The 19,391-nt window shown below is 44.4% G+C and overlaps 1 protein-coding gene across 1 annotated transcript in view; it reads left to right on the plus strand.

The window, feature by feature from the left end:
• The first annotated feature begins 1,613 nt into the window (after nt 1-1,613).
• LOC141477098 (ubiquitin-conjugating enzyme E2 R2) overlaps nt 1,614-19,391 on the plus strand; it is a 52,245-nt gene continuing 34,467 nt past the window's right edge. The window contains exon 1 of the mRNA XM_074166157.1: nt 1,614-1,806. Coding sequence (XP_074022258.1) covers nt 1,630-1,806 — 177 coding nt within the window. The 5' untranslated portion in view covers nt 1,614-1,629. The remainder of the gene's footprint in view (nt 1,807-19,391) is intronic.

Below are 19,391 nucleotides of genomic sequence, written 5' to 3' on the forward strand. Positions count from 1 at the left end.
CCTTTCTACACGGTAACTGTGGAACTCTTGTTATTGTCTAAATAAATGTCCTGCCCCTCTGAACGTCACTGAGTTGATGGATGGAGTAACATCCCTCAGCAGCGAGTCCCACATCTCATGAAGTAAGTATTTCCCATTGTCGGTCCCTGCCGTCTGGACAGTCCCTGTTGGCTCTCCCCTGGTTCTTGCTGTCTTTCATCGCTTTCTTCATTTAGTTCATTTCTAAAGTAAATACTCCTCAATCCCTCTCTATACAAGCAGCATCTCAGGGTCTTTTACCATTCCACCCCTGGACTCCATGTAACCCAGCGCCACGGGTTTGTGTTACGGCATTGCAAGATTTCCATGTTTATTCATCCCCAATTTTTATTTTCCCCGCAAGTCCCCAGACAGCAGCGATTTCCTTCCAACACCTCTGACGTTTGGGGGGGGGGTGGGTGGGAAGCGGGAGGGACGCTACAAATAGTTTAGAACTCACCACAGCCCAGCAGTTATTTAAATTATTCCTGCTAGAACCGCATTAATTCTTCAGTTGGAGGAGTACACCTCAGCTTCCCTCCGTCAGGTCCTTATTATTTCCCCTCTCCTGGGTGAGATTAAGGCGTCCGGCTCCCACCTCACCCTCCCCACCCCCCACGACGGCTTCTTCCACGAAGCCCCGGGGCAGCCGTAACGCTTCCAGGAGCGGAGCCCCGGTTCCGCAGCCGCTGGGGCTGCGCTGTCTGTCCGTCCTCCTCCCGGGTAACCGCTCCCTTGCTTTTTCCATATTTGTTTTTATAACGAACAATATTTACGCTGTGGGTGGAGGACTGGCTCACGGGTGGGCATACCTCGCCCACCCCTCCGCAAACTGCCCTTCTCCCTTCCCCGCGCCGGGGAACGGGAGAAAGGCTCAAAATTGCGGGTGGTTTTTTGGGGGTTTTTTTGGGGTTTTTTTGTTGTTTTTTTTTTTTTTTTTTTCTGCCTGTAGCACCTCGCACACCCGTGGAGACCCGTGAAAATACACACAGACACACACAGAGACAGACACACACAGAGACACGCACGGGGGGTGGGAGTGTGGGGGTAACTGTCCCTGTCTCTCCACTACTGCTGCGTGGGAGTCACTGCGGGGTTCTTAGGGGATGCGGGGTCACGCAAGGTCACTCCTCAAAAAACAACCCTTTGTACCAAAAAAAAAAAAAACCGGCTCTTTTGTCACCGTGGGTGTCTGTCAGCGCGGCACGGCCGTGCCCACCCGCGGCCCCACCACGCGTTTTCTCCCGTGGGGCCGGGCCGCGCCGCGGTCGGGTGGGAAGGAGGACAAGCGAGGCGGCGTGAGCCGTCGCCCACCCCACGCGCGCGTGGCGCGGAGGGGTGGGGATTGGCGGGGGGGGTGTGGGCGCGCTGCCCCTTTAAGGGCGCCGGTGGGGGCGTGGCGCGCGGCGGGGCGTGGCGCGGCGCGGCGCGCTGAGGTCAGCGGCGAGCGGGCGCCGTCACAAAAGGAAGTGGCGGCGGCGGCGGCGGCGGCCGTCAGCGCGGGGAGGGGCGGGGGCCCGCGGGGCAGCGCGGCAGCAGCGGCGGCGGCGGAGACAGCGGGAGCTCGGGGCGGCGGCGGCGGCGGCGGCGGGGGGGGGCGTGGGCCGCGCCATGGCCCAGCAGCAGATGAGCAGCTCGCAGAAGGCGCTGATGCTGGAGCTGAAGTCGCTGCAGGAGGAGCCGGTGGAGGGCTTCCGCATCACCCTGGTCGACGAGTCCGACCTCTACAACTGGGAGGTGGCGATCTTCGGGCCCCCCAACACCCTCTACGAGGGGGGATATTTCAAGGTACGGGCCGCCACGCCGCCCCGGCGGGCCTCCCGCCGACGGCGGGGCCTGCACACACCGCACACCACCACCCCCCTCCCCCCTCCGCCCGACCTGGGCCTCTTTGTCGGGGTCGGAGGGGCCCGGTGTGGCGGCGGGAGGGGGGCCGGGGGAGCGGGTAGGGAGGTTGGGCTGCCCGGTGGGCCAGGGCCAGGGCCTGCGGGACCTTCCCTCCCCTCTCCCTCGGGAAGTGGCGTGGGAGACGGGCCCGCGCCGCAGCCCCCTCCGTGATTTTCCCCTTCTAACCCCGTGGCAGGGTGCGAGTTCTTCCCTTCCACCCACCCCAAGCTGCCCACCTGGCTCCCGTATATATGTGTGTATTTATTTTGAAGTAAGGGGCTTCCCAGCATTCCCTCCATAGCTTCGCTCGTCGTGCAGGAGCATCCTGTGTTGGGTGACCAATTCCGGATAAAGGCAGCGTTCTCCTCAAAACTTCATGGGCTTCAGGACTGGTTTTCATGATTATTCTACACCCACCCCCCTCCCCTACCCTCCCCATTCTCCCTGTCTTCCTCTCCAAACTTTTAGAGGGTGGCCTCCAAAGGGCTATGGCAACACTTAATTGGTGAAGGTAGGATAAATGCTTTCAATTCCTCTCTCAACCTTCCTGTTAATACAAAAAAACTTTTGTGGTTGTCGTTTCCCCCTCTTGTAAATGTAGTAAGCAAGAGGTCTGGCAAGGAACTGAAGGGAGTAGACGTAAATTCTGAAGACGACTGGGGGAGCAGGAGGGATTGCATGTTTTTATTAAAAGGAACAATTAAGAAACCCTGCAGAAGATACATTGCATTTGGCATACCCCTTTGCACTTGATGTCTACTTGGTCTCTGGCAAAATATTGTCCCCTTCAGCTCTCTTCTCCCAGGAGTTAACCATTTTAGTGGTGGCTCCTGCATCTCCCATTTCATGCCCTTTGCCTTCTGTCAAACTGTAAAAAAAAAACCTCTGGATGATGTCTTTGCTTGGCTAACGTGCATCTTCGGTGCCTCTTGACCTCTCGGGGTCAAGGTTTAAGAGCTTTGTTCCACAAAACCAAAATAACCTGTAGCTTGGGGAATAATACATTAGAGTCACGTTCAGTTTGGCCTCATTGTTTTGAAGGAAGGGAAGGCTTTGGCACAAGGCTTGCCTTTTGTAATGAGTTGGCTGGCTTACTCATGTAGGTGTGATAGGTATATTCTTAGACTCACCTCCATTATTACTTATTCAGGAAGTCACTCTAGTCTTGGGTTGGTAACTGGGTCATTTTTACATCCAAATGGCTTGGCGACCTCTTCCTGCACTTACATTACTCATCCTTTTTTTTTTTTCAAAGAAATCACAATGGGTCAAAATATTTTTGTTTGGTTGGGGACCTGTCTGGACTGTACATTTGTAAGTGTTCCTGGAAAGAAGCTGGGGCAGCCTGTGAAATAATCTGAGCATATGTGTCAACAAGTGTAGATTCAGGCAAGGTTGGTGGTTGCCTTATCTCAGTATCAGGAATATAATATCTCTTTTTTTTGGTATTTGATATCCTTGAACTGTTATGCCTTTCTTTTAAATTCTTCTCACTGATCCTGTGATACTTATTTTGAGAATGGGAGACTAAGGTCTCATGATGCCTTCACCTTTCCACAGCAGAGGGATTCCCTTCAAGCAGCATGGCTGGAATCTGTCATATGTTGTCTCTGCCTCATTTTTCCTCCATAGCACTGGTAGCGTTTGATTTTTGGTTATGCATCCTAAATTCTCAGCCACTGGAAAAAGTGGCATTAGAGCCTCATTCTGTCCCCAGGGAGAAGGAGTCCTGTTGTCCTGAGGAGTGATATTCTTGCTTTTCTTTGTATTGGGCCTTCAGGCAAACTTTAGATGTGTTAGACTTGGCTTACTGAATCGTGTAGAGATGAGATTAATACCCTGAACTTTATTTGTTGGGATGACTTCTGTGATATATTCATAGTATGTGTGAGGTGAGCATTAGTTAAGATCGTCATCTGAGTTATTTTTCAGATTTCTTGGCTTGATAAAATACCTAGCTTCATCTTGTTTTGTCTTTTTAGTTTCCTAAGATGAGGTAAGCAGGATTAGAAATATGCTATTACAGGATGTAACTTTTTTTAAACTTTGTGGTGATGAGGGTTTGGGAATTTTGATCCACTTGAGGTGTGGTCTGAGAGTAGGAACTGGAGGGGAAGGTGCAAAGGCTTCTAGTTAAGCTCAAGGATAAATACTTTGAGGAAAACCTGTGTTTAGTGTGGCCTTAATAAAGAAAGCGTCAATAATGGTTGATTTGGAACACAAACGCTGGATTTGTGCTCTTGGAGCTGGTAACATCAGTTTTTGGCACCTTGTTTATTCTTGGAGAAATACGACCTTTCTCTCTGGGCTGTTGAACTAGCTGAATAAACTGAAATGAGGAAAGTGCTCTCTTTGCACCTCCTTGACAGGACCTACTGCTGTTAAAAGCTGGTTCAACTTTTCAACAGATTCTGGTTTCAGTTGCCAATCCTGTAACTCTAGCATTGGACAAATCGAAGCAGAAAACACCTACCCCTGAACCTTTGTTTAAAGGGTGGGTTATCAATATGTTGGTGCTGAGTGTAATAAAGTCAGGGGCTTCTTAAAAAATTCAGGCACAACATCTCGGCATATTTTATCAACTAATACAGTGTGCCCAGATCTGCTGCAGTACTTCATCGTTTAGGACCTCCCAGCTGGATGGAAAAGGCTGCAGCCTTCAGGAGCAGCCCCTGTGTGAAAAGCAGCTTGTATCAGCAAGGGGCAGGAGCAGTCCTGGACCACAGGCCTCCCCGATGCACTCAGCTAAAGGTGCACTTCTGCAGTGGAGGTTGTCATGAGTCCAGGTGTTTCTGCACGGCTGTCCTCACCCCTGTCAGTCTTTGCCTTACCTAGGAACTTTGCTATTCAGTGTGACCGGGAATAATGTTTTGGGAAACCCTTTGCGTATGTTCCAGATTACCACTCCCAAGGAAGGAGTTGAGCTATTTTGTGCACTAGTTACCTCTTACTCCTTGCTGGCAGGGCAAAAGTAGCTCAGGATCAGTGATACTAAGCCCTCCAGAGAGGTCCAGTGATAAGAGCAAGTGTCTGTCCCTCTGCTGCTGTCAGCAAGAAATTGCCAGTTTATGACTGAAGTTTCTGGCAAGGTCAGTTGTGTTGGGCTACAGGTATTTGATTGCAATAGGTGAACTTGATTTTTGGTCCCTGGCTCATTCAGAGTTTGTTTAAGGGTAGAAGGTGGGTGGACCTTGTATGTCTAAGATGTTGATTTGCTCATGGCTGATTCAGTTGTTGTGTTTCTTTGAGGGACGGACTGTTCTTCTCAGAACAAAATGCTTCACGTCCAGGTCACAGGTAGTGCCAGTTGCTTCTTTCTTAGGTCAGCTGTGAAGGACATGGTGTAATAAGAAAGGTCTTTAGATGAGGCTCCACTGCACTATGTGGTAGTTCTGAATTGCTCTGGAAACAATGGGAATGTGTTTGTTTCTTTTTCTGGTTTTGCAGGCAGTGCCTGAGCAGTAGAGAACCAGATTGTGCCGTAGACTGCAGAACTATGTGAGCAGTTCACCGATGCCACCTTTATGCCATAGGATGCTTATGAGAGAGTTCTTCACTCCTGATGTGGCAGGAGGGATTCTTCACCTTTAATTTTGGCAGCTGGTGCTTAAATGGGGACCAGCACAGCAAAGGTGATTAAGCTGTGATGTGATGGTGGGTCCTAGCTGGGATAGATTTCAATGGCTGAGGGCTGTGCACAGTGAAACCTTCCTTATTTCAGTTGACCCCTGATCAGTCTCTGTCTGCTTTGAAATCCAGTGTCTTACTGTGATGCTTGGGCCTTCAGAGCCTGGAGGCTGAGAAACCTCTGCCCGATGCTTTGATCAAGCGATGTTTTCAGGATACTTGCAGAACTATTAGAAGGTGCTTCTTGATGGCTTACTCAAAGCTCTGTGTGTTTGATGCAATTGCACCTTAGCGTCACAGCTTTTGATTGCTTTCAAAAAAAGGAAATTCTTCTCATTTTTTATAGTTGAATGGTATTCTTGTGCTGGGAGCCAACCTTTCAGGGAAGGTGCAAGTGAGAAATTACACAAATAGAAACTTCATTATTAAACACATAGCACTGCCCAGAAGCACAGTTTGACCAAGTATGCTGTGTCAAGAAGCATGTTTAATGTAGAGCAAAAGTCAATATTAAAAGCTCCTTCAGAGGTGATTTAGGCTGGGTAGATGAAAATGAATACACCTAACATGAAAGGAAACAAGAAAAATTAAGTGCATTGTTAGAGCTGCTGTTTGATAGTTTTTAAGGCAATTTATTTCATAAGGTATTTTTGCTAAATGAAGGAGCAAGACTTGGCACTTAGGGGGGAAAAAACCTCAAGCATTATGCTTAGTTTTCTCAAGTAATTTGGGGGCTAAATACTTGTCAGGGCATTGTTTTCCTTGCTTTTTGTAACTCATTAACCACATGCTGTTTAGAGTTCTGTATTGTTGGATTTCATCTTATTCCAGGTGATTTGTTTTGATTTCAAAGCAATTTGCAATGCATGGGAATATTTTTTTTTTCAGAGCAGGAAGTCGATACGGAACTTACTTACGGATAACTGATAGCAAGAATGAACACCATGTTTAAAAGTTTAGTAAAAGAGGCTACTTCCCAGAAATCTTAAAATTAAGCAAACAGAAGTTTCTTAAGCACTTAGTATTATGTAACTGATAGAACATTTAACTCCACAAAAATATTCCTTGGTGCCAAGGAAAAAATGATTGGTACTCCCAGCACAAAAACTGCCTTCTGCAGGCCTCTGCGTTGCAAGGTGCTGCAGAGCATCTCTCTGAGTGTACTTAATCTTCTATTTTTGTTGCCTTTAGGTACCACCAAAGCTAATAAGCACAGGTTTGATGCAGCAAAAGGGTGTGGAACTGTGGGTGAATAGAGCCTGGAGTTGCTTGCTCTGGATCTGAGGAGCTCCCGTTCAGAGCAGGCTATCTCCAAAGCAAAAGAGCTACCAAGGTGACTTACAGGCAGGGAGGCAAGAAACTTTTCCAGATGTTGGTTCATTGATCATAAGCACAGTTATGATCTCTAGCTCTTGGAGGAATACCCGATTGACCCTCACTCTGCTGTTGTGTATAGTTTTTTGGATGGCTATCTCTGTGGGCCCCAGAGAAGCCCCCAGGCAACTCAGCCTGTAGCCTGTTTTGGACAGTTGCCTATCTTCAGGAGGCTACGGGCAAGGTAATGATGGTAGCCAGCTCCCAGTTCTTTCCCTAGGACTGCTCTGATCCAGGTAGGGTTATTGTCTATGCTAAGATAGTGATTTCCAGTTCTGATACTGCCTGGAAATACAAGAGTGCCTGCAGTGAGGTCCTGTTGGATGACAAGGAGAGAGCTGTAGCACAGCCCACCACTGCCATTGGAATAAAAATGGAAAGCTTTCCATTTGGAAAGGTTGAGCACTGTCAGTTTGCATAATTTTTCCATTGTTTGGATCTGTTTCCATGAGTTTGCACAGAATGATCTTTGGATAGGGTGAAATAATAACATGAAGGTTTTTTTTTTCTGGGATAACAATGCAAAGAACTGTGCCTCTTGAAATTTCTTCCCCTCTGTTCAAGAGATAATAAAACTAAAAGCATGCAGATAGCTTTTAGATCTAGTTCATGTAATAGGAATTAGTGCAAGTTTTTGACTCTACAACGTTAGAGGGTTGTTCTTTTTAATTTTGTTGTTCACCTGGTAAATCCTTAAGGTCTCCAGCGTTGCAGTGATGTTATGTCAGTGTCTGAGCATGGGACCACATGAGTAACTTCTCAAGAGCTCAAACATGTTTTGACCTCGCTGTTTCTGAAGTCCTGCATACACTGCCTGCTGTTTTACATACTGATCTATTCACACCGGGTATCTTCTCTTTGATAGCACTTCAGGGCTACTGCATGATACTCACTTTGCATCTGGAGGGTAAGAAATGCCAGGAAAAAAAAAAACAAATGCTTACAGAACCTTAACTCTGACCTTTGGCATGCAGTTTGGCTGTGTAGTTTATGGCTGTCGTGTGGAATTCGTAGTAATGAATAGTATGGACTAAATGGTGGAGATCTCATGTTGAACTCTGAGGTGTAACTGAGTTAAAAGTTGGGAAGACAGCGGAGTTTCAGATGGACTGCAGTGCAGATGAACCCGAGGTTATGTGACTCATAACATAGCAGGTCCTCTTATAATTTGGGCCTGCGCGTGATCAGATGTGTGCGTACATATATGCACGTGCACAAAATTAGCTTGCTATTTCCAGAGTGCTACTTCATTTTTAAAACCTTAGTGTTTTATCCAGCCTTAAGAGTTAGAGGAATTGCAGTTAATCTCACTAAGCTTTTGTGGTAGTGACTTTCTGAGAATGTCTCATCCAACCAGGCCAGTTTAATAGTAATAACTGTGGCATTGTGTACCCTCCCCTGAAGCATGAGTAGCCAAGATGAGCCAAATCGGTTGCCTATCTCCACATCTTCTGAAATATTTAACGTACATAAATATTTGCCTAAAGTGGCCTACAAATAGGAGAAAGGCGATAAAGCTGCTGGATTGGGGTACATATAGGATGTTTTGGAAACTTGCTTGACTTTAAGAAATATGACCTTAGGACTTCCTGGATGTTTGGGTTTTTTTATTGAGGCTGTCACCTGGAGAACAAGGGGAATGTAAAGGGGCTGTCCTGAGTGATACTTTCAGATATCATAGTATTTGTAACTAAAGAGAAGGCTTCTTGGCAGACAGGCTGTGTCTTACTCCTTAAGGTTTTAGTACTAAGAGCATGACATGATGTGTTCCCATTGGAACATAGGAGGTTCCACTCAAATATGAGAAGAAACTTCTTTACAGTGAGGGTGACAGAGCACTGGAACAGGCTGCCCAGGGAGGTTGTGGAGTCCCCTTCTCTGGAGATTTTCAAGACCCGCCTGGATGCAATCCTGAGTAACATGCTCTGACATGCTCTGGGCAATCCTGCTTCAGCAGGGGAGTTGGAGTAGATGATCTTTATGGTCCCTTCCAACTCTAAAAAATTCAGTGAAATTCAGTGAAATTGGTCTGTTTTGCTGTCTCAAAATTATACAAGTAATTTAGAAATTCAGGTAACAAGTTTCCATCTCCCAAGCAAAAGCCTAAGTTGATAGCAGTAGGGACATGTATGTAATAGCTATGTGACTCTTCCCCAAGTTAAGGTATGTATCCTAGTTAAAGTATTTCAAACATATGTTTTAATGTTCATTGTAGCAAAATATTTGGAGGGGTTAAGAAGCAAAATCCTTTGCCAGAGTATTTTAAGAGCGCAAAGACCAGTGTTGAGCCAGTTGTGCCACTTGACTCAGTTCTTGTGTGACAGGCACTTGTCCATTGTGCAAAAATTCTTGGTTTTAAACTAATCCTTAGACATTTCTGCAGCTAGAAACCTTTTGCTGTCAGATCTAGGCAAAGGCTGGAATAATATTCTCTTTTGCAGCACCCTCTTTGGCCGTGGAATGGAAAAGCCGTGGAATGGAGTAGCCTTGACTTTAAATACATTCTGTGAAGATGCATTTGTTCTTGCATAAAGTCTGCTTGTGTAAACCTCTAATTCATGGATGTAAACTACACTGGTGTGCAAGTGTTTGCTTATCTTGACTAGAATAACTTATCTCTGAAAGCACCCACCTTTATTAAAAGAATGGGCTTCTTACAATGTATTGAAGAAAACTGAATTTCATCTTCGTGCTCCTGATGACTTCTCTCGCAGAATAGTAACTGTACCCACACCTAGTAGCTGAATACCTTTCAGCGGTGCATTAAGTAGTATAACTTGAGAGGCTAATGCCTCTTCTGTACCTTTTAAGTCTCTTGTAGCTTTTATCTAAATCTCTTCTAAGTTGTCATTCATGTGGTAACAAAATGCCATACCCCGATGTTTCAGATGAAGGTGCGTGCCACTTTTCGGTTAAGGTGGAAAGAAAAGGCCTTGTCTGTTAATAATACTGCCATTTCAGTGGGACCTCTGCCTAACCTCTCTCTTTTTTTTTTTTTTTTTTTTTTGTGTGGTGGCTCTTACTCAAAACTCCAAGCAAAAAAGGCATTGGGGCTCAACTCTTGCTGAAAACTTAGTGTTCAAATTCAGTGGATGATGGTAATGTTTCTTCTCTTGTATAATTCTGTAAGTGTCAAGTGGCTGTTTCTTGAGAAAACTGTAGTCATGTTTAAGCAATTCTCTACAGAGGACCTGTTGTCACTTCTTTTTTGAAAGACCGGGGAACCTCTAAGTGAAACTAGGCATTTATATTGCTGTATGATCTCCATTGGAGCATGTAAAAATGAAAGTTTTGATACCAACATATGGAATGATTTCCATTTCTCAGTGTCTGCCAGAAACCTGAAGGCTTATGTGCATTAAAATTTGACTAATACGCTTTCTGTGAAATTTAACTGATTTTTTTTTTTTTTTTTTCCCCTGCTGGTAGCAGGCTTTCATTTGTGTGGAAAAAGCTTGGCTGCCTTTGGTCTGAAAAACAGAAATAGTGGCACTACTGGGGGAAGATGGATAGATGGGATAGACTTCACCGAGTCTGTGAACCCTTGGGCTTTGACATTTTGGAACTGGCTGGATTATTTTTGAAAATTTGTTAATACTGAAGTTTGTTCTGACCCTCGGATGATTACGGGTGGACTCATCAGGAGCTAAAAACCAGTCTCGGGAGGGTCATTGTGGAATGTCACTTTGTTGGGAGGTCTATTTTAAATGGCAGTAATAACACAGTTCTTGGTCTCAAACCCGTATCATCCATGGCTGTTCTCCAGTTGGAAAGAGGTTGTAGTTGTATTGGCAGCTACTAAGGAGGGATGGGGTAAGAAGGCTGCTGGTCTTGGCTGCTTTCTTCTGGATGTTTTGGACTAAGTCTGGCTTCTAGTGCTGTTAGAGGTGGTACTTGAATTTCACTGATTTGAAGTTAATCGTTATTTTTTTATCCAAGCTGTAAGCTTAGCCCATTCTTACTACGTATTTAGTTGTTCACTTTGTTTCATGTCTCTGGTGTGAGCGATACGCTTCTGCTTGGGCTCTTCAACCAGGGACCATATTTTGCTTGCAAGGGACAATTAAGTAACATGCTGGCAATCAACAAAAGCTACAAAAGGCCATGCTGCTTAATGATAGTGTCCATGGAGACCACAGCTGGGCTGGCTGCTATAGGTATGTGCTGCCTACCTTAGCCAGGTAGAGCTGCCTGCTGGGAGTTGTAGGCTTGTTGTTAAGTGGTGGATCAGGTCAGGTTGTGATAATGGTTGTGAGTAACCATCCCAAAGCACGTCATTGCCTGTTCCCAGGCCTCATGGGGGTGCAGTGAAATGTCACATGTGGTTATGTTCAGCAATCTGCAGCACATGCACCGTACTTGAGTTGTTGCCTGCTGTCCAGGTAGGTAATGCCACACACTGAGGTTGGCTCTGCAACGGCAGAGGTGTGAAGGCTCTAGTGTGCTTATGACCACAAAAGACTTGTCATCATGATGCTACCAGACATCTTCATCTGTCTTGGGGTCTTTGCTAAACCAAGCCCATCTCAGGTGTCTCCCTCTTCCTCTATCTCTTTTCCTGTACTGAACTGACTGTACTTTGGGGCATGACTGAGGGCTGACATAAGGTCACCACATGTGACCTGATCAGAGCTCCTGGTGTCTCAGTCTTGTTCTGTTTCATCTTTCCCTCTGCAGCTATCAGCTTTGCTGAGCATGTGGATGACTTTCACCTATTTCCAAGAGAGCAGTGAAGTATTTTTGACCTGCCTGCTCCTAACCAGTGCTTCTAAAGTGGCTAGTTTCTGCTATTAAAACAAAAGTACGCTTGCTACTTTTGATAGGTGGTGCTAGGGAGAGCCTGTGAGTTGTACTTCAGCAAATCTAGCAAACCTCTGGGTGCAGTTTAGTGGATAGAAAGGAACTCTTGAGGTGTTGGAAGGCTGCATCAGTTCTGTGTCTTTAACTCTGTACGCACCAATTTATTTGTGATCTCCTAGCTGTGTTCTTCGGCATGCATTAGCTCGTAGCAGGGGGTATAAGTTTTGGGCTTTTTCTTCCCTTCTCTTGTTAAGTATAGAGCAGTGACTTCTGTACTCTACAAAAAACAACCGATACAGTATGTTTCCTTGAATACACTCTGTATGAATAATGGGGTTTTTGCACTGTTGTGGGTCTAAACTCTATTCTAAATCTTTCTCAGAAAAAAAATATTATGAAGGTGGTGTGTTATGGTAGAAGATGATGGTGACACTGAAAAGCAGATTAGCTATGCTTGGAAGGGACTTCAGTCTTGTTAGACTACTATGTGTGTAGTAATGCAGAAAAACTTGAGAGTGACAAAATTTAGGCGGAGCCTAAAGCCTGCTTGGGTGACATGTTGTATTTGGATCTTAATTTGCAGATTAATAGCTGGGTGATGTCAACTTGAGATAAGAGGGTTATGTGAAATTGTCTTCTTCCTTCCAAGAAAGGTTTGTGTCTGTTGCTAGTTGCTCATATGGCCAACCAAACACTGTCTTCTGCTAGGTAGCAGCCAGCAAAGCTTTCTCTGGTGCGTGTTTGGTTGAGCTTTGTTTGGTAAAGCTATTAAATATTGTTGTTGTCACATTTACTCTGAATGTGAATTGCTATGATCTGATGTTAGGCCAGGTGAAAGGGATGCACAATCCAGAATTCATCATCTGTTAGGCCCTTTGTGTGGGTGAAGCGTGGCACGTGTTGAGAATAGTCTGCGGATGCTGCACAAACGGGATGAAAGAGCCAGTGCAGTGCATTGTTCTAGATATGCTGGTGAGTGTAAGAGGTGCTCATCTGAAGGACACAGGGCAGGGATTGGAAGAGTCATGTAGGAGTATGGGGGCTTTGTACAGCTTTGACTGAATGTAAGGTAGGGCCAAAATGTTCTTTGACAACAGTAAGAGGCAGTATAATTTAGTAAACAGGATAGGGACTGAAAGTCTTATCTGTAATGGGTTCGTATTCATGATCCTGGATAAATTAACATTTTTACATAAAATGGGTGTATCTTATAATAGCATAGTTGACTAAATCTGTAGGTAGAAAGCATTTTGCTTTTTATAAATAGCACATGGGAAAGCTTTCTTCCAAAACAAATTCAACTTGTATGTTTACAAGTACAGCACTTAAATTTGGAATAACTGAAGAAATTGTCAAGTGAAGAGCTTTCAGGCTGCTTAAGCACAAAAGCAAAGAGATTTTTGGACTAAGGACTTCTGCTTATTCCTGGTTTTTAAAAATAAAAACCTGAGCGGTTTCCTGAAGCACCCCAGCACAGATCCTGATGTACTGACAAGTCACACTCCTCTGCACAGACTTTGTCCGTGAGGCAGCTGCAGCAATTCTCTATGAGCAAAAAATAAAGCTGGGGTTGTGTAACTTAACCTGAGGGAGGAGGGGGGGACATTCCTGGTGCTGAAGAGAAAGGCATCAAGTCAGGGCCTGGGGTATGTAAGCTTGCTGGGGGAGACGTGTGCTATGCAGGCTTCACAAGTAACGCTCAGAAAGAGCGCATCAAGGAGAATCTGGGTAAACTCCTCCTTGGAGGAGGTAGAGCGATGCCTGGGCTGCCTCGTCGTTTGAAATGTCGGAGGGATCTGCGCTGATTTCACAGCTACCCAACTTATTTGCCCCCCGCCTCCGGGATGTCTTTCTTGCACTCTTAATTGTTCCAGCCCCTGTGCTCTTCTGCTACCGCCATCCTGGGTCTTCTCCCCTGTGCTTTGAAGAGCAGGTGCAAAATAAAGTCTCTCAGCGTAGCAAAACTGGTGTGTGGGGTTTGATGTCAAACGTGGAGGTGTGAAACAACTCACAGCCCCACGGCACGGCTGGGGAAACTGCCCAGTGTGGTGCTTCGTCGAGCTGGTGCCTTCCCAGGGCAAGATTTGGTTCTAGTAGGTGAGGATGAGGTTTGGAGTGTATTACTGACATGCCTCCAAGTTCTGTTGTGCTTGTCACCCGAAGTGCAATTACCCAGGCTATGCCACAGCACTGAGCTTAAAACACATGGGCAGGAAGCCAAATTCTACACTTAGCAAGCACTTTAAATAGAAAACTACAGGACAACTGACCTGCAGGTACCTTTCCTTGTATAAGGGAAGCTGGTGTTTCTAACTGCTGGAGGCTTCTTTGCTGTAATTATAAATGCATTGATAAGTGTTGTTGTACGATACTTATTCGCTAAAATAATGTTTGGTCGCAGCTTAATGTGATTGCTGTGTTGAGTTTGAGTTTCAGGTGGAATATAAAGTTGTCTCCTGCTCTAGTTATGTTAACCTTGTATTAATAGATGAGGTGAAGGGAATACTCGGGGTTTTCTCCAATGACGCTGTGTCAACCATGGCAAGCCACCAAGGTTCGTGGTACTAAACTGTGGAGATCACTTTATAGTCTTTCAAGTGTGTCTGCATTGCAGCAATGGCACATTTGACCTGCCTGAAGCACAGCAGTGATCTGGTAGTGACAACGTGATATTTAACACCAGTTGTGAATTGACCCAGCTTAGGAGCTGGTTTTTGCAGCCCATGCATAATCCCATATTGCCATGGTTAGACCACTACCAGTATCCACACTAACAGATGCAAAGCTGGTACAGTTGTAGCTGTAAATCTCTAACTCACAGCAGCGAGGGCCACGAAGATGCTGCTATGGTGTAAAGACACCGGTAGCTTTGGTGGTGGTAGAATTTAACCAAACCTGGCTTAACTGGTTCTGTTGGTTTATCCCATATTTTATAAGATGTAAATTCTGATCAAAGCTCTTGTTGGGATGCCTTTCTTTTTGGGTCTTACATAGATGGATTAAGGGGAAGGTGAGGGCTATGCAGGGTCGTATTTCCCCTACTTTTACTGTTGTGAAACTCAGAAGATGTAACACAGTTTCTAGGAGGTTTTAACTGCTTGCAGAGCTCAGCTGAATTGGCCACCAGGTTCCATGACTGCCACAGCAGGAGAGTTCTGACAGCTTAAGGTTCACTTAGTTAAAACATGCATATAGCTGTAGGGATTATCCACTTACTAATTTCTTTGTGGAAGTTCTGCAATCTTTTTTTCTTTAAAAAGACACCTATATGGGTGTGCATTTCAAGGTGCCTAGCTCAGCTTGGTAAGTATTGTAAGAAATATTGAGTCATTCTCTGCTTCTCTTGGTAACAGAAAACAAAACAGAAGGAGACTTCAGTGAGTTATTGGAAGTGACAGCATAGGTGTGCATAAATCTGGTTTGGATGTATACCTCTGATCGCATCTTCCCCTTCATCGCCTTAGTGCCTTGGAATTAAAGCTATCGGAATTCTTCCAGCTATACAGGAAACCACTTCTGAGGGTATAGTTAAAACAAATCTGTTCCTGTGAAAGGAACTTGAGATTGTTAGGACGGAAGATCTCAAAGGCTACTAAAAGTTTTTTAAAAAAAAAAGAAAAAGATTTTAAAATTATGGTTTCTGGCAGCTGATTTCCTAGAAGTCATGGTGAACGGAAGGGAAGCCCAAGATAGATGAGCTGAGGTGCTGGTGTTGATGAAGTGGTTGTCTTAGCAACTGCAGTCACTTAAATATCTCTAGGAAAATAGCTAGCAAATGTTAAGATTGAGAAATGGCGACGGGTTGATAGAAGAACCAGGAGCGATGAGCACCTTGAGGTTTTTACAGGGAGTTGATTTGACTGCAGTAGGAAGCTGCTGTCTTCAGTGGTGGGATTCTTGCATGATGCAACGCTGATGGTTCTTCTTGTGTCTTGACAGTGTGTCTGGCTGCCCTCTTGCTGCACAAAGCAAGATCCCTGGGGAGAAACACTGACCTCCCAGGGTGCATCCATTCCCAAAAAAGTGGCTTCTGAATGTGGTGTGAATTCCAGTGTTCCTGGAGTGCTTCATTTTGCAGCCCTGCTGTTTGATGTAGTAATACAAATATTGCAGCAAAACCCAGTGCAAGAGAAACTGCATGCAAGCAGATATGAGAACTGTATTCCATGTCAGAGCTAAATCACGGAAGCTGCAACTGTGTCAGGGATTGGCTTAAGTTCTTGTACTGCTTATTGTGGTGAGAAATTGAGACATCTTACCATGTGTGTTTTGCTAATCGTGATTGCATGTGCTGTTTTGTGGTTCTGTAGGTAAAACTGGTTAGGTTTCGATATTTTACTTTCCTTATGGAGCACTTAATTCTCTTTCACATTGGCACAAAAAAACCCCAAACCCCAGAGGAAGCCTGACTGAATAAAACAAGTGGAGTTAGAGCCAATTGTTTCCTGCTGCCACAAGCATATTCCGAACTGCCAACTATGACAGGTATTTCTACAGGCACTGAATCTTAAGCAGAACACCAGGTGCTTGGAGAAGTTACAGAAGACTAGGTGTATGTTTTTTGCCTCTCATCTAATAGCTGGTATCTGAGCTCCTCTTTGTGTAGTAACTTGTGAAAAGTCGTAGTGAAAGTCTTCGTTCAAATGGAAGTGGAAAACTCATAAGCTAGTTTTTGCTGCAAAGGGTAGTAAGTGGTGAAAATTGGTGATAGGATCAATTTCCTATGACATTTTTCCCTGTTTTCTTTTTCCCTAGGAAAAATCCTACTCTACAGATATAGGATCAGTCACTATATATATGGTAGGGTTTTTTTACTTGCATGTTTAAAATTTACTTGGCTCTACTGGTAGTGATCAGGATACTGGGCAGATTTACATTTCTGATGAAGATGCAGTTTGGCGCTCTGATTTTTTTCATTCAAAGCTTTGATCATTTGACCAGCTATTTCTGTTTAGCCACATTGTTTAGCATAGGCAAAATCTCCTCTAACTTTCTCTACTTAGCAAGTAAGCCAGTGTAACAATTAATAGTTGTTTGGACTTCTGAAGCCTTGCCAAATTAGAGGGAAGTTTTCCTTGGCGAGTGACATCAGCTTCTGCAGTACTGAAATGTTAAAAATTGCAGTCCCTGGTGTAATGCAGATGCCGATGGTAGGTTGTGGGGTTTTTTTATTTGTGAGTAGCTTTCGCTGAAAGAGCAATGGCAAAAATACCTTGTTAGTTTGTTCCCCCCTTTCTGGCTTATAAGCTTTTAGCCTGTCTCACATCTCCCTCTGACCCTTAAAGGTGTTCCTACACTGAAAGTGCTAATCTCAGATACAAGACTTCAGACTTCTTAAGGCTTCTGAGACTTCATCTGACACTGATCAACAGATTAAGGTTCACAGATCACCTCTGGGAGTAGAGTGGTACATTTTCCAAATATTTCTTATAGTGGGCAAATAATATTTAATTAAAAAAAGTGAGGGAGTATGGGATGAAACCTGAAGTGCCTGATATAAACTCTTTGAATTCTGTACTTGCAGTGGACTGCTCTACTGTTTGGATCAGCTATTTTTTTTTTATCTGTCTACTTTCACTATTTTAACAGCTAAAAATTCCAAAAAAGCCTGGTACAATCAAAACCACCCTCTTGTCAAAATGAAGCTTGATATAGGGAGCTTTATAAACTAGGCACTTGAGTAGTCTGGGTTTTCTGAAGAGAGCATATGGTAGCTGACACTTCAGCTGGAGATGACTTGGTAATTATAGCTCCTTTGTCTGAATTCCTCTGCCATTTCATGGGGCTAATGGCAAATTAAGCTGCTCTTTGTAAATGCAAGGAGGGCAGGCTGCTAAAAATATTTAGTTTCTGCACATCTTTAACTATTGTCAGACTTGCACTGGACCAAAAGCTTGGAGTCCAAGGTATGAGGTCAAAGTGGTTAAACTCTTCTAAAAGGAGCGAGTAGTCCTACCACCGGTGACAAAGCTTCTACTGCACGGAGAAGGATCTTGGTTCTCTGGCTGATCTGTTTTAGGACAGGACAAGGCAAGCCTTGTTAGAAACCTTTGGGTTTTTTTCCTCTCTAGCTTCAGGTAGTAGCTGGTTACTGAAATCAGCAGGAAGTTGCTTACTTAGGTGTTTCATTGTGATGGTCTGGGAGTTTCATTGTGATGATCTGGCTTTGAAGGTGAATCACATCAACTTCTGTGACTTAAATGTCTCAATTCTAGTTTAATGTGTTGCAAGCATTTGTGAATGTAAATCAGCTAAAGTTTGACCTGAGCTGATTTTAGTCCAAGATAAATATAATATACAAGCCCACTAGAGAAGCTTGAACCTGAGCAAGTGAAATCTATTTTGATTTTGGTTTCTGTAGACTAATCCTTGGTGTGATTTAGCTAACAGTTGCTAGAACAATGGACGTGGTTTCTACTGTTCTACACTAAGCAAAACAATCAGAAAGAACAATTTATCTATGATATAGTGGCTGACTCATGCCACAGGGCTTGGTATTCCTTTAATCCTTTTATAAACTGTTTCATCCTAGCTAATGTAATTGTGGATGTTCTTATTAACCATATAATGCCTAATCCCTTTTGAATTTTGCTAACCTATCGGCCTTAATGTTGCTTAGCAATAATTAGCAAAATACAGGTGATTTGTATATTGTTTAACTCTTGATCAAACCTTTGAAATTTTTTTTGTGCTGACCTGTTACGCTTTGATGTTGGTATTACTGCTGAACAGTGAGTGGGAACTCGTTCAGAGGGATACTCACTCACCTCCACCTGATTGCCAGCCCTGAGCTTGGATCTCTTCTTCAGCTCCAAAGCTGTTGTGTTGCCACTTGACATAGGAGGCTTTTAAGAGTGCTTGATAAGCCTCTTTGCCAAAGTACGGAGTATTTTGTAGGAAGCTTCACATTCACAAAGAAAACAAAGCATCTGTGTCCCGTTTTATGCAAATTTGTGAGTTGGCATTGCTGGATCCCATTCTGCGACTTTCTGTTTACCCATGCGCTTCTTACACATAGCTATGATAAGAGGAATGGTAATTGGTGTTCAGACACTTTGGGTGTCTGATCTGGAGGTTGTTTAGCTTTGCTAAGATGCTGGAGAGGCCTTCACTCTGTGATTTTGATTCCTTGTTCTTCTTTTCTCAGACGCATTTGTTCTAGGTAAGTTTGGTTGTTCAAGGTCAAAGTTCTACTTGAAGTTAAGGAATAATACAGGCTTCTTAAATAATCCCTGCTATGCTTTTGTTGCAATATTTTTATCCCATACGATCTTGCCTTGTAACTCTTACCACAGTTTTAGAGCAATCTGTGGTAAGTAGGGTAAAGAACTAAAATTGTGCAGAGGTGCCTGAAGTGTCAACAACTTCAGTACAGAAGAGTGATGTTAAGGGCCACCCCATTTATTTTAAGTGCTCAGCTTCATAGTGAGACTTGGAGGGGTTCTGCCATCTCTTGTCTGGGGACAACTGTGCCCTCCTCAGGGCTTTGGCTTGTGCAAGAAATTTAATATGTGGCTCTCAGCCAAAAGTACTGGTCTACCTTGGCTTATTGCTTGGATATGTGTTCAGTTCCCTCCTCATCTTGAAGGGACTAAGCCCGTATCTTCTGGGTTTTGGGGGTGAGTAACATAGTTATCAGACTGAGTTTATGCTGTGGAATCCGTCCTTGCCCTTGTTGAAGCTTC

The sequence above is a fragment of the Numenius arquata genome, chromosome Z, assembly GCF_964106895.1.
Source record: "Numenius arquata chromosome Z, bNumArq3.hap1.1, whole genome shotgun sequence".
Lineage (NCBI taxonomy): Eukaryota > Metazoa > Chordata > Aves > Charadriiformes > Scolopacidae > Numenius > Numenius arquata.